Source organism: Sorex fumeus, unplaced genomic scaffold, assembly GCF_029834395.1.
Source record: "Sorex fumeus unplaced genomic scaffold, SorFum_2.1 ptg000153l, whole genome shotgun sequence".
In the NCBI taxonomy this organism is placed as follows: Eukaryota; Metazoa; Chordata; class Mammalia; order Eulipotyphla; family Soricidae; genus Sorex; species Sorex fumeus.
This window is the reverse complement of record NW_026606210.1, coordinates 1,104,150-1,124,481: the sequence shown is the minus strand read 5'-3', so window position 1 is coordinate 1,124,481 and position 20,332 is coordinate 1,104,150. Positions and strand designations below refer to the sequence as shown.

The window sequence follows — 20,332 nt, the reverse complement described above, 5'->3', positions numbered from 1 at the left end:
GATCCGGGAAGGAAGGGGGTCCCCACGCAGCGCTTCACTCAGGCGCGAGACCCTCTGGCCTCAGGCCTCCCCGGAAGCGACGCTCGGCCTGACCCTCTCACGGACGGTGCTGGCCACCCCTCCCAGTGTCCGCCAGGACACGCCCCGGACCCTGCAGGGAAGGAGGGCCCGGCCCGGACGCCTTCCCCGGGTCTGGGGGGGACACCTTCAACCGGACCCCAGCCGGAGCCTGGCCGTGGGGGACGGTCTCGGTGCGTTTATTCCAGATGAAGCACTGATTTAGTTGTGAGAGAGGAAGAGTGAGGGGGTGGAGAAGGCCAGGAGAGAGGAAGAGAGAGAGAGAAGGAGGAAAGGAGGGAGGAAGGGAGAGAGAGGGAATTAGATGCAGCCGACCTGGGCTCAAACCCAGCCCCCGTCAGGGAGTGAGTGCAGGTGTGGCCGCCCCCGCAGGTGAAGCCCCTCTGACTCAGCTCCTGAGAACAGGAAATGGCCGGTCCCGCCCCCCCCACCCACCACGTGGCCTGTGGGAGCCTCCTCCACCCCCTCGGGCCTGAGGGTTGTGCCAGCACAGGGAGGTGGTTGGTGGGGGGGGGGGCGTCTGCAGTGCGTCTGGGCCTGTGTGTTGCTAAGCCCGAGGGTCCCGCTTTGCTGCCGGAAGGTTCTGGGTCCTGCTCCTGGCCGGGGGAGATCGTGGGCTGGTCTTGGTGCCTGGTGCGGCCGACGTGCTGGGCAGCTCCGGGCGGCTGGGTCTCGCGCCTGCGTGCGTGGTGACCGGCCCGCAGAGGGGCAGGAGCGTGTCCCTGGCGGGGCTGCGCCGTCCTGCTGGTGGGCTCAGGGGCAGAGGCCGGACGCGGGATCGAATGCCATTTCTGGTCTGAGCACGGGCAGTCAGAAGCGGAATGAACCAGGAACGCTCCCCAAGAGCACGAACGTGAGCTAGTCAGGGAAAACAGTACCAGGTGGAGCGGCAGCAGCCGGGAGGCACCTGCCCGGCACGCGGCTGACTCGGGTTTGACCCCGGCACCCGTGTGCGCACGTGACTGTGCGTGTGAGCGTGTGCCCGACTGCACGACTGCACGTCTACATATACATGTGACTGCATGTTCGCCTGACTGCGTGGACACGTGCGTGACTGTATGTGCATGACTGGGTGCGTGGCTCTGCGTGTGTGTGCGTGACTGCGTGCACGCGTATGTGTGATTGTGTGTGCGTGACTGTGCATGTATGACTGTGCATGTGTGTGATTGTGCATGTGTGTGCGTGACTCTGCGTGTGTGACTCGTGACTGTATGTTCATGTGACTGTTCATGTGACTGCGTGTGCATGCGTGACTGCATGTATGTGCACACGTGTGTGTGCACGTGTGTTTGCGTGACACTGTGTGTGTGTCCATGCATATAACCAAAGGTGCAAGCAGACAACCTCGAATGAAGCTCAAGTCCTCACCGAAATTCAGGGTGACCAGAAGTCGATCCCTGGCCAGGCATAGGGTCTCCCGCACACCTCCAGGAGTGGCTGGTCACCCCACACAGGGGGGTCAGAATCTTGTTGTCAGGGCGCAGACCCAAAGGTTCCAGGCCGCTGGCCGGAGGCTCTCCCCAGGGGCTGTGGCCGGTCGGCTCGGGCCCGCCAGATGCCGGTGAGCTGTGTGGTCGGCGCAGACGCGGGTGGTGCCTCAGCTCAGGGCCCTGCAGACCTGGAGTGGCCAGGAGCGCTGTGGGCGGCGGGCGGGCTGGTCTCTGCCCGCAGCTGCACCTTGTCAGGGCCCTGAGGTCGCCAGGGGAGGCCCAGGTCACCCCTGGCGTGGCAGAGCACGCAGCCCAGGAGAGGCCCGGACGGGACCCCCGAGCACAGCAGAGACGAACAGGTGAACCAGGATGGAGGAACCCCCCGCCCCAGCTCCAGCCCCCTCTCAAGAATCACACTGGGGGCTGTTGGCATGACGGGCGCTGGCCTTAGGGGTCAGGTGGGGTCAGGGACAGCATCTTCGGTTATAGACCACTGGCTGCCAGAATGTCAGGTGGGAGGCCGTAGGGAAGGGCACCCCCTCCCCACACACACATACACACAGACACACATACAGATATACAGACATACACAGACACACAGATACAGACACACACACACTGACACAGACACACAGAGACACACGTACAGACACATGCAGATATACAGATACACACACAGACACACACACAGACCCACACAGTCACGGACACCACACAGACACACACAGAAGCACAAAGACACATAAACACAGACATAGATATACAGAAGCACATAGACGAACAGACATACAGACACAAGGACACACAGACACACAAGGACACACAGACACGGGGACATGCACGCAGACACACGCATGTCTGTCCGGATGACACGAGGTCTCTCAGGCTGAAACTCAAACCATGAAACGTTGAAAGAAAATTCTGAGAAATTGGACTTCAGCGAGATTAAGGCCTTTTGTTCTTTGGTGTTACGGTTAATTTAATGAAATAACAAGCCAAAGACTGGGAGAGAGACTTGCCAATTCCATCTTACAAATGAATGTCTAGAGAACTCGCCTGGCTTACTCGGACGACCCGGTAATTAAATGAGCTCAGGGTTCGAGCAGATGCTTCGCTGCAGACATGAGCGGGTGGCCGCAGAGGTCGTGACGGAGCACTCGGCGCTGTCAGTCCTGTGGGAGAAACCGGGACAGACTCATTCGGCCGTGCCCGTGTGCCCTGCCCAGGCCTCTCCCCGCGGAGTGGAAGAACGGGAAGGGGAAGGGCTTGAGTTCACTGGAGTCTGACATAATCTGCACAACGGCACGGGGACCCCCGGGGAGGACCCGGACACTGCATCGCTGTGGGGAGGGCGGTTCTGTGGGCCGGGGCAGCGCCGGTCGGGAAGGGAAGGTGCCCAGGGGCTTCGGCTGGGAGGATCCCAGATTCAAACCCTGCGCGCGGGAAGGCAGCCGTCTGATGGGGCAGGTCCTGCTGCGACTGCCCGGGCGTCTCCTGCCGTGGGGGCTGCTCACGTGGGTGCCTGCGACCAGGAGCAGCCGGGACGGGGTGGAGCCCCCTCCCTTGGCGAGAACGCTCAGTCCCAGGCCCCTGGCACGACCGGGGTCCCGCAGGCCGCTCGGCGCCCTCAGCCGCCTTCTTCCAGAATTTCATGGGGGGCCTTGGGCCCACCGGGGGGCTTCCCTGCCCCCGGCCCCAGTGTCCCCCCGCACCGGCTGTCCCGCGTTCGTGAGACGCGCGGTTGCTCCCTCGCTGGCAGCGCCCGGCCCGTGTTTGTGGAGCGAGTGCCTCAGAACCGGGCGCGGGTCCGGATGCGGGGAGAGACCTCAGGCAGAGGCTGTCGGCGCCCAGACTGTCTCCGCGAGGAGGAGCTGGTCGTGGCGTGGAGCTTGGTTGCTCTCCTGTCTCCGGAGCGGCCGAAGGCCGGGCGGGGTCCGGGGTGGGCACCGGCCAGGGTCCTGGGGCAGGTCCCCAGGGGCTGGTCTCGGAGGCGGGTTTTGCAGGGCCGTGACCTGCGCCGCCCACATTTGCGGTCCTGCCACGGGCCACTCACACGCAGTTTTCCCCCAAGGCCGGATCTCCCCCGTAGGCTGCACCCCCAGTTCATCCGTGCCCCCAGCTGGGAAGCGCTTCACAGCGATGCAGAGGCCCGCGGGGTGGGGGGCAGGGTCTGCCTGCCCTGCGCCCGCCCACCCCAGGCCTCTGTTTGGGGGCTGCCACCTTGCCTGGACCCGCCAGGCCGCTCCCAGCCCCTCTGGTCGCCTCTTCTGTCCCCTCCAGCCCCGCCCCGCCCCGCCCTGTCCGTCGCCCGTGCCCGTGCAGGCAGGCGGCCCTCGGCGGCTGACGCAGCCCCGTCTTTGCGTCTGTCGGCCGGTGCGGGGCGGCGGGAAGGTTTTCCTTGTCAGGTATGTAAGTGTGAGCAATTATGTTCACTCTTTGGGCAAATAAATCTTAAGTAGTGTCTGGCCCTGCATAAACAGGATGTGTTTTTTATGCCAAGTCCAAGGGAGACGAGCCTCGCTCCTTTTTAGCATAAATCCTGAGACACAATGTGTTTGCATAATTTATTTTTATTTTTAATCAAGAAGACAAGATGTTTCAGCAGGATTCGCAGCCTGCCAGCCCCACCGCGAGCGAGCTGGGGTGCCCACCCGGCTGGCGGGGCCGTGGCCGCCCCGTCCCCGCGCCCGGCCCGCCACGCCGCGTCCCGCCGAAACCCTTTCAGCCTGAAAGATGACAATAATTACGTCCCCCGCTCATTCGTTCTCCGTGCACTCTCCCTTCCAGTGAAATGGAAATTTCAAAATCAGAAATATTGCTAACCAAATTACCTTTATCAGTGAAAGAGCATCTGCTCACAATTACTTATAAAATAGGAAAAATGAATCTTTTCAGCATATACATTTGCCGCTCTGATGTATATAAATTGGAAGTAATGCCTGGAGTTTAGTGATCCATTTCTCAACATGTTCCAGAGAGCCGAGGCCGCCTGGCGGGTGGGCGCAGCCCGCGGGGGTGGTGGTGGGGGTCTCTGGGGGGGAAGAGTGGGGGGCGTCGCTGTCCCCGCAGCTCTGCCCTCCAGAGAAGCCCGACCCCCCGCCCACCCCGCCCAAGGCAGACTTGGCGCCGCCCCTTCGCCCGCCCCGCCCACAGGCGGCTTGGCCCCGCCCCGCCCACAGGTAGGCGTGGACTCGCCGCCACTCGCCCCGCCCACAGCCGGCTTGGCCCCGCCCCCTTCACCTGCCCCGCCCACAGGCAGACTTGGCCCTGTCCCTGCATAGCCCCGCCCACAGGCAGGCAGGCTAGACTCCGCCCCCTTTGCCTGCCCCGCCCAGCTCTGCCCACAGGCAGGCTTGGCCCCGCCTCCTGCGCTCGCCCCGCCCACAGGTGGGCTTGGTCTCCCTGCATTCTGCCCCGCCCACAGGAGGCTTGGCCCCGCCTCCTGCAGTCGCCCCGCCCACAGGCGGGCTTGGTCTCTCCCTGCATCCTGCCCCTCCCACGTGCAGGCTTGGCCCCGCCTCCTGTGCTCGCCCCGCCCACAGGTGGGCTTGGTCTCCCTGCATTCTGCCCCGCCCACAGGAGGCTTGGCCCCGCCTCCTGCAGTCGCCCCGCCCACAGGCGGGCTTGGTCTCTCCCTGCATCCTGCCCCTCCCACGTGCAGGCTTGGCCCCGCCTCCTGTGCTCGCCCCGCCCACAGGTGGGCTTGGTCTTTCTGCATTCTGCCCCGCCCACAGGAGGCTTGGCCCCGCCTCCTGCAGTCGCCCCGCCCACAGGCGGGCTTGGTCTCTCCCTGCATCCTGCCCCGCCCATATGCAGACTTGGCCCCGCCTCCTGCGCTCGCCCCGCCCACAGGCGGACTTGGCCCCGCCCCTGTGCCCACATGCGGATCGTGGGTGGCCCCTCGTGGGCACCGCAGCGGGACTTCACCCTGGCCGCCCGCCCTTGTCCACCCCTGGGTGGTGGGGCTCCCTCTGAGCAGGGCCCCCGGCAGAACCCGCCTGTCCCGCTCCGCGTGCTGACCCCTGCCCGCGGGGGTCTCAGCGCCCACCGCCCCTGGCAGAGGCGCCCGTTGGTGGGTTAGTCCAAATCCTTCTGTCAGGGAACGTTTCAGAAACGCCTGTTTGAGTAGGCGGGCGTGCTGGTCAGTGCGGGTCAGTGGGAGGCTAGGCCCACGCCGGCTCCCCAGGAGGTCTTGGGTCCTCCTGCCTGTGACCTGTGCGCTGGAGACCCCGGGACGCCCGGGGAGGGTCTGCCTGCCCGGTTTCCTCGCCCGCCGCGAGGAGCGCCCCCGGGACATGCCGTGGCCAGTGGCCACCTCCTTCAGGCCCCGTCCACTGCCCACCTCTGCCCGTGGATGGGGGGGGGCTCCGGCCTCCGAGCTGCTCCTGCCTGGGCAGGGCTGTGCCCCTCACTGTGGGCGCGGCCAGCCAGGCCCCCACCCCGCACCCCTCCCCGGCTGCCCTCCCAGATGTCTCTGCGCTTCCAGACGTCGCTCAGGCCCCTGGGCAGGAGGACCCTGACCCCTGGCCCCTGACCCCTGGCCCCTGGCCCGTCTCTCCCCGCAGAGCCCCTGCACCAGCACCTGGACCAGCACGAGGTGCGGTACCTGCAGTTCGCTTTCCGCTGGATGAACAACCTGCTGATGCGGGAGCTGCCCCTGCACTGCACCGTGCGCCTCTGGGACACCTACCAGGTGAGGGCGTGTGCGCGTGTGCGTGTGTGTCTGTGTGTCTGTGTGTATGGGGCGGTGAGCACAGCTGTGCCCTGTGCTGGGGTGTGTGTGTGTGTGTGTGTGTGTGTGTGTGTGTGTGTGTGGAGGCCCCGGGCCCCAGCCTCGTGCGGTTGGCGTGGAGCACGGCTCCCGGCTGTGGTGGGGGCATTTCTGCACAGGTGGAGTCTTCTGGAACCTTTGCTCCCAGAGGCCTCCACAGGCCCCCTGAGCACCCAGCCGCGGGCCAGGCCTGTGCCACCGTGAGGGTCGGGCAAGGCGTGCGGGAAGAAGTTTCGGTCCCCCGTGGCCCCTTCACGACGCCGGGTCCTTCCCACCCTCGCAGCGTCCTGGCCACTGGCTTCTCCTTAGGGTCCTTCCTGAGAACCTCTAGGGCACCCCAGCTTCGGCGCTGGCCCGTGCTCCACGCTGGCCGGCCGCACCCACCCGCAGCCTGTGCGAGCCCTTCCCCCGAGCCCCTTGGGGCCAGTGACAGGACACGACTGGGCGCGAAGCCGGCGCTTCCTGAGGCGGAAGTGTGAATCCCTCGGAGCCCCCAGGCTTGGTCCCCACCTCGCCGTGTGGGCCCAAAGCCGGGGTCTGGAACCCAGCGTCGGGGGTGGGGGCGGTTCTGGTTCCGTCCCCAGTATTGCGGGACCAATCAGCACAGCACGGCAGGCCCCGAGCCACACCGCCCTCTGCTGCCACCTCGCTGCCCACCGGGGGACAGTCCCCGGACACGGCACCCAGCCCGTACCATGCCCTGCCCTGCTGTGCTGGGGGGCTTGGCTCAGCCTGGCCCCTGCGCGGGCGGGCGGCTGGGGCCGGGTCTTGGGGAGCTGAGCCCACCCACCCCCTCCAGCGAGAGCCCAGGCCCAGGCCCAGTCGGGCACCTGCCCCGGACCCACTCGCTGAAACTCACGATTTGCCGTCAGGTCTGCGGTGGGGTTCACGGCCTCGCTCCCAAGTGAGTTTCCTTGCAGTCAGTCCTGTTGTGAGTGGGGTCCTCTGCCCACACTCGCTCCCGGCTGACCCTCTGTCCTGGGCCCGAACCTCGGCAGGTGGCCCTAGAAGTGTGTAGTGATGCCGCGGGGGTTGTGGCCGGTTTCTCCGACCTGCCCAGGGACTGTCCCGCCTGGGACTCCCAGGCCCGGCTTTGGCAGGACCTTCCTCTGCCCTCAGGCCACGCCTCTGGGTGCCCCATTTCCCATCAGGGGGACCCCGGCTGCCCGCCTGTGAGTCTCCCGGCTGTGTCCCCTGCCCCACGTGGCGGGTGGCTGTGCCCAGTGCTGACCCTGTCGGGGGAGCTGGGGAAGGCCAGGTGGCCGCTGTCTGTGCCCCGTGCCATCTTCGTGGCTTTGGAGAAACTCAGGAAGTCCCGGGAAGGGGCTGCTGGAGGCGCCTGGGTCCTGGTTAGTCTTCCTGGACCTTCAGTTGAAGAGTTCAGGGCGCTCGGCAGGACCACCCTGGCCCGGGGCCGACTCCCACGCAGGCTCCCGTTAGCGCCCCTTCCTCGAGGAGTGGGGGGTCCGTGCGGAGCGTGGCAGGTTGGGGCGTCCGAGCCCGTCCCCGGGGAGGGCGGCTGCGGGTGGCCGTGCGGGCCGCTGTTTGGGTGAAGGAGCGTGTGAGCGCGTGAGTGGGCCGCGTCGGTGGGAACGAGGTTCAGCCGCCTTATTGGGCCCATTAATTAATTCCCCATCAGACAGATTCCCCGGGACTGAACTGGAAAAATAATTAAAATGATGCATGAGGTAAGGAGTTTAGAAATTCAAAAGGTGAAGGCAAGAATTAGTTTAATACATAATTAGACATATTATTTGTGACTGCACAGTCTCTTAAACGGGGCTCACTGAGGCAGTCGGCCCTATTTTTAGTCCTGGGTAGCTAATAAATACTAGTTGGGGCTGTTTTTCGGTGCATCAAGCGAGGCTCATAGGTTTTCTTAATGACGTTAAGTGGCTAATTATATCGTACATTGTTAGAATAATTCCTGTTGCAAAATCCAATAACGCAACAAAAGTTGCAAAAGCAAGTTTTCCGGGGAGTTAATGTGACAAGACCCCGAGTGAGACCCCGGGGGTCCGGCCGTCTCGTGGTGATGTTGCGTGTTCCCTGAGAGTGTGTGACGCGGGACGCGGTGGGACTCGGCGGGACTCAGCAGGTGTCCGACCCGGGACTCGGGCCCTGCGTGCCGGCCGTGAGCGGGGCAGTGGGGACGGGTTTCAGGTGTAGAGGCGGCCAGTGCCGCCCCTCTCCCCACCTTCCCGGGACGCCCCGTGGCTGAGGTCAGGTCTATGGACGGGGTGCGGGTGGGCAGCTGTTCTGGGCTCTTGGGTTTGAGCTTCATGCTGGGCACAGGGAGACCCACCCTGGGGCTGGGGCCCAGAGCCCGGTGCCACCGCCGGACAGAAGCATGACGGCCCTGATTGAAAGTGGCCACAGACGCTCCAACATGAACCCCAAGTGGGCTCCTGGGTCGGGTCACACAGTTCCTGGGTCAGGGTCACACGGCTCCCAGATCGGGTCACATATTTCCCAGCTCAGAGTCACAGAGTTCTTGGGTCAGGGTCACACGGCTCCCAGGTTGGGTCACATGGCTCTTGGGGGTCGGGTCACACTGCTCCCGGGTCAGGTCACATGGTTCCTGAGTCGGGGCACACAGCTCCCAGGTTGGGGTCACACGACTCCCGGGTCAGGTCACACATCTCCCGGCTGCTGTGGCTGGGCTCTGGCCAGGTCCCTCGAGTGCGTCTCTGGGGAGACGAGGTGTTGGCGTGTCTGCAGGTGGACAGTCACCCAGTGGCCCTCAGAGGCACCCAGCCCAGCACCCAGGGAGTCGGCAGGTCCCGGGGACTCGTGCAGGCGGCTGCCTGCAGGCTGGAGGGAGGCCCGGGCTCGGTGGGCGCCTGTGTGTGCCGGGAAGGCTTTCGGGGGCCGGGCCTGCAGGGTTTTCCTATCCCTCTCAATTCTCCCTTAAAATTTAATGCCGCTATAAAAATGACGGATGGCGAGTTATCCCGGGAAGACGCCGGCAAGCGCCGGGCGGGGGCTGGCGGGCGGGCGGGCGGGCGGGCACACGAGAGCAGAGCGTCCCCCGCAGGACCTGCCGGGCCGAGAGGTCGCACCGCGTCCAGCGCGCAGCCGCCGTTCTGCTGGGACCCTCGGAGCCAGTGTTGAGGGGACAGTGACGCTCGGGCAGGCCCGGCCATATCTGGGGCCGACCATGTCTGGGCCCTAAGGGGGCTTCACCTAGACCCGGCGGGCGGGTGGAAGTGTCGCCATGGCAACGGGGAGGTGCTGGGACTGGTCCTTCCCCCCACGTGGGGGCTTTTCCCCGGGGAGGGGCACCTCGTCCCCGAGACGTGCCATGCTGTAGAGAGGAGGCACCAGGAAACGGACACCGGGGCCTTCCCAGACCCCACTGTGCGCCTTCGGGGGGGCCCGAGCCCCCAGACCCCAGAGTCCCGTGGCCCTGCCTGGTCGCCCCTGCGGCTCCTCTCAATGTCCCGCTCGGGTTCTGCTGCCGGCCCTGTCCATTTTGGCAGATGAGCGCCTGGGACCAGCCTGGCCGGTCACCCAGCAGGGGAGGCAGCGGGGACGCCCCGGCTCCTCCTGGAACGCGGGGCTGGGGGCTCCGACCCTCCTGTGCGTGACTGACCGAGCTCCCACGTCCCGGCAACGCCGACCGTCCCGTGCGCTTGGGCTGCGCGGTGAGAACAGGGGGCGGGCGCGGCCCCCCACTCCCCTCCTTCTGGGTGCTTTGAGCCCAGAGCCTAGACAGACTCCAGCGGGTGTATGAGACGTGCGTGGCCAGCAGCCGGCGTCTGCGTGGTTGTTCCAGGGAGGCCAGGAAGCCGTGGGCACCCAGAAGCATCTGCCATGGTCGTCCACGGGCTGCTGCCCACGGGGGCCGGAGGCAGACGCATCTTGGCCCGGTGCTGCTTCTCAGCCGGCAGTTGGAGTTTGGGGCTGCCTGCCCGGGATGGGGGCTGGGCCGCAGGCCTGGATGTCACAGTTCCGGTGTCCAGAACCGGGCTGCGGCGAGGGTGGATGGTGCTGTTGGGGGCCTGCTGGAACCCCAGATGGTGACGTCCTGCAGACTTGGGGGACAGAGGAGGACGCCGGGCGCAGAGGGAGGGTGAGAAGTGGGGAGGAGGTGCCCCCGGACCCCCATGTCCGGGTTGTGGGCGGCTGTCCCGAGACTGAGCTGACGGCTACAGTTCTGGGGGCGTCTGGGGCCTCCCAAGAGTTGGCGCCAGGGGCTGGAGCAATAGCACAGCGGGTAGGGCATTTGCCTTGCACGCGGCCGACCTGGGTTCGATTCCCGGCATTCCATAGGGTCCCCCAAGCACCACCAGGGGTCATTCCTGAGTGCAGAACCAGGAGTAGCCCCTGTGCATTGCTGGCTGTGACCCAAAAAGAAAAGAGTCGGCGCCAACCCAGCAGCTGGACAGCTCCAACAGAGCCGGCCCCAGGACATTGGTACCCTCCGGCTCTCCCAGGAAGTGGACTGTGCCCAGGGCTGTTCCTCCCGGGTGGGACGGGTGAGGAGTGTCAGCGCCTGTGCACTGGCTTCCGCCCTGGCTCCGTGAGCCCCTTGTGTCGGCTGTCCTGGGCACGCTGGGCCCCAGCACCGCCCTCCCTGGCCAGTCGCCGCTGAGGCCGCTTGGGGCTCTCCTGCCCCATCTGGTCCCTGCAGGTTCTGGGAGGTCCCCCGCAGGCACTCGCGAAGTTGGCTGTGCTGACACATTCCCCCTTGGGGGACAGGAAAAGGGTCGGAAATGAGACCCCCAGCAAAGCCCCTGTCACTAGACGCCCGCACCCGGGTGGGAGGGACAGCGGCATGGCCCTGGGACAGAGGGGGCCACCATGAGCTGATGGCAAACGCCTGGTGCCACCCAACAGCATCAAGTGTCCATGTCCGACGATGGGAACTTGAATTCTTATCAGTGGGCCGCGGACAGAGGCTGTACTCAAGGGATGTTCAGCCATTGGCATCGGGGAGGGCACAGGTACACATGCACACACGTGCGGTCACACGTGTGTACGCACCTGCGCGCACACATACACTCACGTGTGTGTCCACCCTGCGGGCGGCAGGGGCCGTCGGGAGGAGCCCCAGAGGCGCCCACGCTCTCCCCGCAGCCCAGGGGGCAGCAGGGACACTTGCCCTGAGCATACCTGCACACACACTCACATACATACACGTATGTGAGCACACACGCGTCTCACTTGGCCGGAGCACATGTGTGCACCCACGTCCTCAGTACACACACACACACACACGTACACGTACACACCTGCTCTTCCCCGCACACACGTGTCCGTATCACAGATGGGAAAAGGGGCCAGTGGGCGGGTTCCCGGGGGGGACAAGGGGTTGATAAGTTGGGTCGGGGGTCAGGGCAGGGTCGGGGGATCAGGCGGGCGGGGTGTTGGGTGTCAGGGAGGGTGGGGGCGAGGCTGCCCCCCGCGGGCAGGACAGGTGGGGACGGGGCAGGGCTGGTGGCCGGGCGCTGGCTCTGCTCACCAGTGGACGCTCGGGCCGAGCGAGAGTCGTGGGGCGGCCAGGAGAGTCCCAGACGCCGTGTGGAAGCGGCTGTTCGCACCCACCGCACTCTCGGGGGCTGTGATTCATACAGACACTCGCTGCAGCACACCCGATCCACGGAAACTCACAGCACAGGGCAAAGCGGTGCAGGGACCGGGACGTTTAAGGCGAGGGACGAGAACAGGGGTTGCCTCACGGAGGCGCCAGCCCTGCATGGACTCGGCCTGGGCGGGACCCGGGTCACAGCCCCTCTGTGGGACCCTCCCCACGGCGGGAGCCGGGCCCTTTGCAGGAGGGAGGTGGCCGGGAAAGCCGGGGCCGCTCCCGGGGTCCCAGGGATGGCCATGGGGCCGGGCAGGGCCGTGGGGGCCGGGGCCTGGCTCCAGACGCGTCCAGGGTGAAGGCCAGGCCTAGTGCTGTCCACGGCTGTTTGGGGGGAGGGGCTGGAGCGGCCCCTCGGGTGGGCGGCCACGGGCACAGGGCCTGGGAGGGGCACATGGAGGGGGGCGGGTGCATGGGGTCCCCGAGACGCCCACTCCCGCCGTGTGGTGGGCAGGACCTGTGCCCAGAGGGGCCGTGCCCAGATGCGGGGGGGATGCGGAAGCCGCCTAGGACAGGCGGGACGCCCACGCCACCTGCCACCCATGCAGCTCAGGCCCCCTGCCTGGCGCCCGCCCGCCCCACACCGTGGCTCTCCCCTCTGCCCGGCCAGAGCCCACCATCCTGGGCCTTCTGCCTGCGGCCGTTGCCCACTGCTGCCCGGCTTGGGGCTCTCGACCGTGGGTGGGCGCGGGGAGGTCACTCCTCCCCCTCCACTGCCCTCCCCGCCCCTCCCCCGCCCGCGGGATTCAATCGGCCGTGACCTTTGTCGTCTCGCCATTTGGAATGCGAGAGGAGGACTGGGACAGACACCTGCCAATGAGGATCTGGCGGGAGATAATCGTGATTGGCGTGGGGATAATGGGCGGGCGGCTTGGCAGCGGCGAGGACGAGCAGCAGGCCCATTTGTGCGGCCCGAAATGTGATTTACGGTTCCATTACGGCCCTGCCCCCCGCGGGGGCGTTGGGGTGAATCTTAAAAGGGCCCGGGCTGCTCTGGTGGAAGGGGAGGGGGTGGTCAGGGGGGCTTCCCAGGCCCAGGGTGGGGGGGGCGCTGCCCGCGCGGCTAGCACCCGGGCTGGAACCGCATCTGCCTCTGAGCGGCCGTGGCCGGGAATACGCCCGCGCGGCTCGCGAGAAGGTCCCCAAACCCCAGCCCGTCGGTTTTTATTTCGGCGCCAGAGACGACCCGGCGAGCCGAATGCCGGCATTTCGGGGTGAGGAACGGCTCCTCCCCAGCTGCTCCGGGATGAAAGGCAGGAGGAACCGTGTCCCTCCGCCCCGTCTCCTGCTCCGGAGAGCGCGCGTCACACGGACGGACGGACAGATGGACGGACGCGGCTTGCACTGTGCTCGTGGCAGAGTCGCATCGTGATCAGGAAGTGACGCGTCAGGACAGGCCGGCCACCTCGGGCTGGCCTGCGGGGAGGCGGTCACGGGGCACTGGGGTCCCGGCCGGCTCTGGGGGACCCCTGACACGCTCGCCCTCCACGGCGATGAGAGGTCGCGGCTCACTTGGGCTGGGTGCCTGGCGGGCGCTGTCCTGCTGGCCCGTGGCTATCCCGGGGCCCCCGCGCCTGCACTCACGGCCGCCTTGGGGGTTCAGACCCCGTCCCTGTCCGTCTCACTCTGAGGGGCCTTGTGCCCCTCCCCCCGCCCATGCCTCGGTGTCCCTGCGTCCCTCTTTTCTCCTGCCTGTTGCTTCACCTGGCTGGACGGCGCATGGCTCTGTGGTGGGCACCGGGGAACATCCTGGCCACCCTCCAGGAGAGGGTCCCCCGGCTCCCGGCCTCTGCGGGCGTGCGACGGTCTCTCCTGCGGGGCCGGTGGGCGTCGGCGCTCGCCCTCCCCCCCACTGTCCGTCCACACCGAGCAGGTCTCGCGTCTCTGCTCCTTGGCATTTGCCCCGCGCTGCTCCTCCTCCTTGGGCTGGCCAGCCGCCCGCCGGGCCCTGCCCATCCACGCTGCAGCCTGAGCCCGGCCGGCCGTCTCTCCGCTGCCTTCTGTCTTGCTGGCCGGTGGCTCTGCTCTTTCTCCCGAGAGCCTGGCCTGGGTCTTCATCAGGAAGGCGTCGGCGTCGACTTTGCCAACGCCGAGGGAGCGGGCGTCTCCCGGCTGAGACGATGGGCCCCTTCCGTCCGGGGCTTGGCGAGTCTGGGTGTTGATTAGACCTCCTGCCCCGGCCTGGGGGCTCTCGTCTTGCTGTCGGGCCGGGCTCGGGGGGACAGGGGAGGCGACATTTCCTCTAGCGTCCCCGTGTGCGTGGGGCCCGTCCATCACCTGCCGCAGCGCCCAGACCTCCACGGGTCCTGCCCGCGGACCCTGGCCTCTGCCGGTGTGGGGGGATGCGCGTGAGCACAGCCCGTGGCAGGGGAGGGGGCGGGTGCCTGTGTTTGGGGCTCCTGGGGGTCCTGCCAGAGCCTGCGGGGAAGGGGGGCCCCGCCCTGCGCCTGGTGAGACCCTCGTGCCCGTGTGCAGCCGGTATGTCCACTCAGTGTTCCCGGGCCCAGCGAGTGACCGTCTGGCTGCCTGGGGCCTGCAGGCTCCCATACTCACCTCCCTCTCTCTCTCTCTCTCTCTCTCTTGCTCTCTCTCGTTGTCTGTCTCTCTCTCTGTCTCTCTGTCTCTGTCTCTGTCCCTCCGCAGTCGGAGCCCGAGGGCTTCTCCCATTTCCACCTGTACGTCTGTGCCGCCTTCCTGCTGCGCTGGAGGAAGGAGATCCTGCAGGAGCGAGATTTCCAGGTGAGCTCCGTGGGCTTGGAAGCTTCCGGAAGCGCCGTCCCCTGCCGTGTGCCCTCCCGCGTCTGTGCGACCCGCAAGTCAGCTCGGGGTGTGTGCCTACGTGCGCCTGTCTGTGTGTCTGCATGTGTGTTTGCGTGCGTCTGCATGTGTCTGGTGTGCATGTCTGCGTGTGCCTGCGTGTGTCTGTGTGTGCCTGTGCGTGTTTGCGTGTTCTGTGTGTATCTGCATGTGCCTGCATGTGCCTGCTTGTGTGTGTGGTCCACATGTTCGTGCATTTGCCTGTGTGTGTCTGTGTGCGTCCGCGTGTGCTTGTGTGTTCCTGTGGCTCTGTCAGTGTCTGTAGCTTGAGGCTGGGCTGCTCCTGCTGCAGAAACTTCTGGAACTGGGGGGGGTGTGGCTTGCTGAGCATCTGGGGTCAGACGCTTGGGGCTCGGCTCCCTCTGGGCAGGGGGCTTCGCTGCTTTGCCCCCAGCACCCCCTCGGGGCTCACTGGGCGGGGGGGGGGGTTGCCAGGGTCTCCTTCCCGGCCTCGGCCTCGCTCGTCGGCTTTCTGGGGCCGTGGGGCAGGCGGGGGGCGGGGCACGGGGCCCGCCTGGGTGGGCAGCAGAGGAAGTGGTCAGGAGCTGCGGGCCCCAGACGTGGGGGTCCCCGTTGCTCAGGACGGCCGGGAGCCGGGCTAAGGCCGGGGGAGGCGGCGGCACACTGCGGTTGGCTTTCAGGAAAACGGCTCTGCCGGGGGCGTCTGAGGCGGCCGCTGTGGCCCCAGCCGGGCCAGGGGGAGGGGGGGCCTTCCGGGCCCGCTCGCTCCAGAGCCGTAATTTGCCCCTTGGGAAATGATGTGTCGCTTTAAGTCATTTCCATAGGAACAGAAGGGTTTCTGCGGGCGGAATCTTCCAGAAGGGAAGGGCTCATCCCTGAGTGCACGGCCCGGCACTGCGGCTGCTCCCACACTGGGCGCCGGGCTGCAGGCCTGTCAGGGCCTCCCTGAGCTGCTGTCCCCGAGCCTGTCCCCTTCCGGGGTGCCCGCTGCCGGCCCGCTGCTGTCGGGACGGGTGGGGTCTTGAGGCTCTTACCGCCCCCCCAACCCACCCTGTGAGCACCAGCCAAGCGAGCCCGCCCAGGGATGGTTTCTGGGGGCCCCCTGCAGGCACCCGGGCAGCCCACCCTGCCCTGGGCAGCACAGGTAGACCCTGGGCCCTGCTGGGCTCAGTCACCGGCATTGGTGGCCCCAGGCAGTGGCCCCGGCAGCACCCGGGCAGCTGGCCCAGGCCCCGGGGCCCCGCGAGAGGGACAGCAGCCCAGCGACCCCAGGCCTGAGGGGGTCTGTGCGGCTCAGTGCCCTGGGGCCGGGTCCCGTGTCCACCGCCTCCCCTGGGCCTGGCGGGGGCGCTGCTGATGCCACAGTGGGCTGAGTGCCGGCTCCCATGGGTGCCCGCCCCACCCAGCGCCCTCCTCCCCGTCCCCGGCGGGCCTCTGCGGCCGCGCTGTCCACCAGGGGTTAACGGGCCATGCGGGGGGCACTTCCGCCCGTGTCCGCGCGAAGCAGCAAATGTCAGGAAATGCCAGGCTGCAGATCGATGTTCCGGCGTCCGTCATTCCGGGACGCTTAGAGGGAAAATCCGGTTAGTTGGGACGGCCCCGGGCAGCAGCCAGGCAGGGGGTGGCCTCATGGGGTGGACATGGGGCGCTGGTCAGGCACACGCTTAGGGCTGTGATGCCCCCTGGAAGGGTAAACTGAGGCAAGGTCAGGGTGCTGGCGCCAGGGTCCTTGGTCTGGTACATCCGGGGTCCCCCACAGCCCACAGGCCTCAGCGGGCAGGGGCTGGTACAGGGAGGACAGTGGCTCCCCTGGCCTTCCTGCTGGGCTGGGCCTGTCCCCCATGCATCCTCCCGGGCTGGCCCCGGGACCCCCTGCTCAGCCTGGCATGTGCTTGACCAGGTCTTTGGGGGTGGGTGGGGGCAGCGCCAGCCTCCTAGGGCCTGTCGGGGGTGGGGCCCGGCGGGGTGGCGGGAATGGGGGTCCCCACTGGGCTGAGGCTCTGGGGTCTCACGTCCCCTGGAAAGAAGCGCTCCCTTGTGGCCTTCCTGGGGGGCTGCAGTGCCGAACGCCCGGGTCCTGGCCCTGCCGTGGGCTCCCTGGGGACGGACGGGGCCTGCGTCCCTCGCTCTATGCTGTGGATGGGGCCCGCGGCTCTGTGGCCTCTCGGCTGCCCCTGCCACGTGAGTGGCCAGAGCAGGGCCCCTGTGATGGGCCTGGTGTGTCCAGCCCCGCGTCCAGCCGAGACAGGAGGACGCGGCACTGGCCGGCACAGTGGCCCGTCCCTCCAGTGTCCGGGGCCCCAGCAGCCCCCAGCACGGCTCCGGGGAAGTCAGTGTCGGAGGCCCCCGGTGGCGGCGCCCTTGGCCCCGGGAAGGTCGTGCGGACCCTCCCCCGGGCGGCGCTGCCCGGCCCACCCGGCGCCCGGCGCGGAATTAGATTCTGAAATTGAGTGTCGGGAGCGCTGCCGGGGGGAGGGGCCGCCGCTCACCTTGCGGGCGGCGAGGTCAGGATAATATGGAGCCAAGTGGATTAAAAATAAAACCAAAGGTATTTATTTACGACCCGCTCAGAATTGGATTGGCACCCGTGTGAGGCGTCCCTAATGGGGACCGACAGGAGATTGATGCTGATTTGTCCCCGGGGACGCGCCGCCACTGAATCCTGCTCCGTGAATTCAATTTAAAGGCCCCAGAAAGTGTCCGAAATGCAGAAGGAAATGGGCCAGGGGGAGGTGGGGGGGTTAGGGCGGCCGGGGGAGCCCCAGGGCCGGGTGCTGGGGCGGGCGGCGTCTCGCCTGCGGGCCACCGGCCGTGTCCAGCCAGCTGTCCTCCGCTGGACAGTGGGGGCCGGGCCGCTGGGGTCCTCGCGGGACGGCGGGGTGGGGTCCCCGGGCCCCGGGCGGGCGGCGGCCGAGGGGTCCGCGCTGACCCGCGTCTCCTGCAGGACCTGCTGTTGCTCCTCCAGAACCTGCCCACGGCCCGCTGGGGCGACCAGGACATCAGCCTGCTGCTGGCCAACGCCTACCGCCTTCAGTTCGCCTTCGCCGACGCCCCCAACCACTACAAGCGCTGAGCCCCGCCGGCCGCAGCTGCCAAAGAGCCTCGGGGGTCCCGGCGCCCGCGTGCCCCCGCCGAGTGCCAAGCAGAGACCCCGCCTGGCCGGGGCGGGCGGCCGAGGGACCGGCGGGGGCGGGGCGCTGAGGCCCCCTTCCCCGGAGCCGCGTGGCTGCCGGACCCCAAATGCCGCCTTCTTAACGCGAATAAAGCGAGAAAGCGAACCCGCCTGGCGCCGCTCCCCGCCGGCCCCTCACCCGGGCCCGAGACACAGGCCAGCGGCAGGACCAGCTCCCGGGGGGCCCTGGGCAGGACCACCACACCCCCTCCTCTGTGGCGGCGGCCGCTTGAAGGTCCCTGATGCCGCCCGGCCCCGCGTCTGTCCCTCCTGCCGGCGTGTGGACGGTCGGGCCGGCAGACTCGGTGCTCACTGGCCCCCCGCGTGGGCCACCCCTGGGCTGTCCAGGACGTTGGGGGCCTGGCCGGGCTGCAGGGATCCCAGGGGCTGCCCTCGGGCCCTGAGGCCGTGTGGGGACAGCGTCAGCCCCTGTGTCCTCCGCACTCCCCCTCCAGGGCCTCGAGCTGGGGCCTCCCGACAGATGAGATGAGCAGCACCGCCCACTGCCCCTCCCGGCCCAGCACCCGACAGCTCCGTCCTGGGGTCCGGTCCCCCCCCCCCCCAGTTCAGGCTGTGGCAGGAGAGGCAGCAGGGTGGGCGGGACAGCCCAGGGGGGACACACGCTCGCACACGTGTGCCCCCCACGCACATGCATGCACACACACCTGTGTGTATGCAACTCACACATGTGCGCACATGCACACACACACACACACACACACACACACACACACACGTATGCAGGGGCGACTCTCCCCCTTGGCCGCGGCTCCTGCCGGGTTTCCTGAAGCTCCAGCCGAGATTCCGCTGCTGCTTTCAAGCCCGGAGCCGGGCCTGGAGAGCCACGCTGCGTCCACGGCCCAGCAGCCCCCGGGTCGCTCCCCACCCACCCCTGCAGATGCCCTCGCTGGGGTGGGGGTCGTGGGTGCCGCCCCTGGGCCCCGGGTGGGAGGACACGCACCCTCCCCAGCCTCCTCTGCCGGCGGGTCGGGGTCCCTGGGCCGCCCTGGCCACCTCCACGCCACAGACGCAGCCACGGGACAGAGCCACCGCCTGCGGCCCCAGGGCGCTTGGTTTCCTCTCTGCAGGGGGCTGGGACTGTCCCCCCCCCCCCCCCCCCCGCGCCCTCAGGGCAGCCCCGGGCTTTTGTCCCCTGGGGCGGGCCCTCTTCTGCCCCTGTCTCAGCACTTTCTCTTACCATTAAAATTCCTCAAAGACGCTCCTGCTCCCCCGCGCGGCCTTTTCCGAGGCCCTTCCTGGGCTTGGGGCTCGGGCGGGAGCCCCCGGTCACTCTCGCTCGGTCACACTCGGTTGCCAGAGAACAGCACGCCCCCGCCCGGCCTTGCCTGGGGCCTCCTCTGCGTCCCTCTGTGGGAACTGCTGAGTGCGAGGCCGGAGGGGGCAGGGGGATGTGGGCGGGCACCCGGGTCTGTGTCCCCGTCCCCGAGAGCCGGGCCCTGGAGCGCCCCGAGGTTTCCCCTGGGAACAGGGCTCAAGCCCTCTGGCGAGCCCCTCGCAGGGGCCAGGGAGGGGACCGAGGGGGCCCTTCGCTGGCCCAGGAGAGGCACCCGGTGACCTCGTGGCCAGGGGGGCCCAGACGCAAAGGGAGGAGCAGACGGGACGGGACAGGCCTGCAGAGCCCATCCCGGGCCCACGAGTGCCCCACACACGGCCTGAGCGCCCACTGCATTGCCCAGCTCGACGTGGGCTCTGATATGGCAGCCCCCGGTGCTCAGTCCTGCTGCCGGCAGCGGGGGCGGCCCCAGCCCACTCCCCCTCCCAAGGGCGGGGACCCCAGGCAGGCCGAGAGCCGCTGGGACCCCCGACTGCAGGGGGCTGGGGGCCAGGTCTGCCTACGCAGCGGCTTGGGGTCTCCGTGACGCCCTCGGGTTTGCCCACTGTGCCCGGGGAGCGGGGGCAGGGCGGGTGTTGGGTGGGTGTCATCGCCCCCCCCCCCCCATCAGACAAGCGTGCGGGAAGTCCTGCCTCCCCGCTCCGGCTGGGCCACGTGGATGATCATTCTCCCGTTACCATGGAAACCCAGACGTGACCTCGGCAGCTCCCGGTCCTTGGTTCTGTGACCCCAGGGTGGCCCTGCGGGCCTCAGCGGAGAGGTGGGTAGGGGGGTGAGCACGCAAATGCCCCCAGTAGCTGGCCGGGACACTTGGGGGCGTCAGGGTGAGCCCCGTCCACTCGGGGTGGTGCAGCAGGACACCAGCCCATGTTCGGACGTCGGCCCTGCGACCAACAACTCGGGACACCCCGAGTCCTCAGGCTCAGGCTGGAGATGGTGCTTTGTGACGGGGGATGGGGGTCTCTCCTTGCCAAGCCCCCTGGTAGGGGACACGCCCCTGCATCCCAGCCTACACAGAAGCTTCTGGAAGGACCCAACCCACCCTGCCTCCCACCCCCTTTCAAAGGCAACCTGTCACCCCCACACCTGAGTGGTCACCTTCCTTGGCGAGGGTCCCCCGCCCCCGGGCAGCGTCCACTTTCGGGGACAGCCCCCTCGA

General features: G+C 67.7%; 1 protein-coding gene across 1 annotated transcript in view; it reads left to right on the top strand.

Annotated features, from left to right (window-relative positions):
* The window catches only part of TBC1D22A (TBC1 domain family member 22A), a 57,137-nt gene extending 39,243 nt beyond the window's left edge, over positions 1-17,894 (top strand). The window contains exons 11-13 of the mRNA XM_056107097.1: positions 6,074-6,201; positions 14,513-14,608; positions 17,592-17,894. Coding sequence (XP_055963072.1) covers positions 6,074-6,201; positions 14,513-14,608; positions 17,592-17,720 — 353 coding nt within the window. The 3' untranslated portion in view covers positions 17,721-17,894. The remainder of the gene's footprint in view (positions 1-6,073; positions 6,202-14,512; positions 14,609-17,591) is intronic.
* Positions 17,895-20,332: the final 2,438 nt, after the last annotated feature.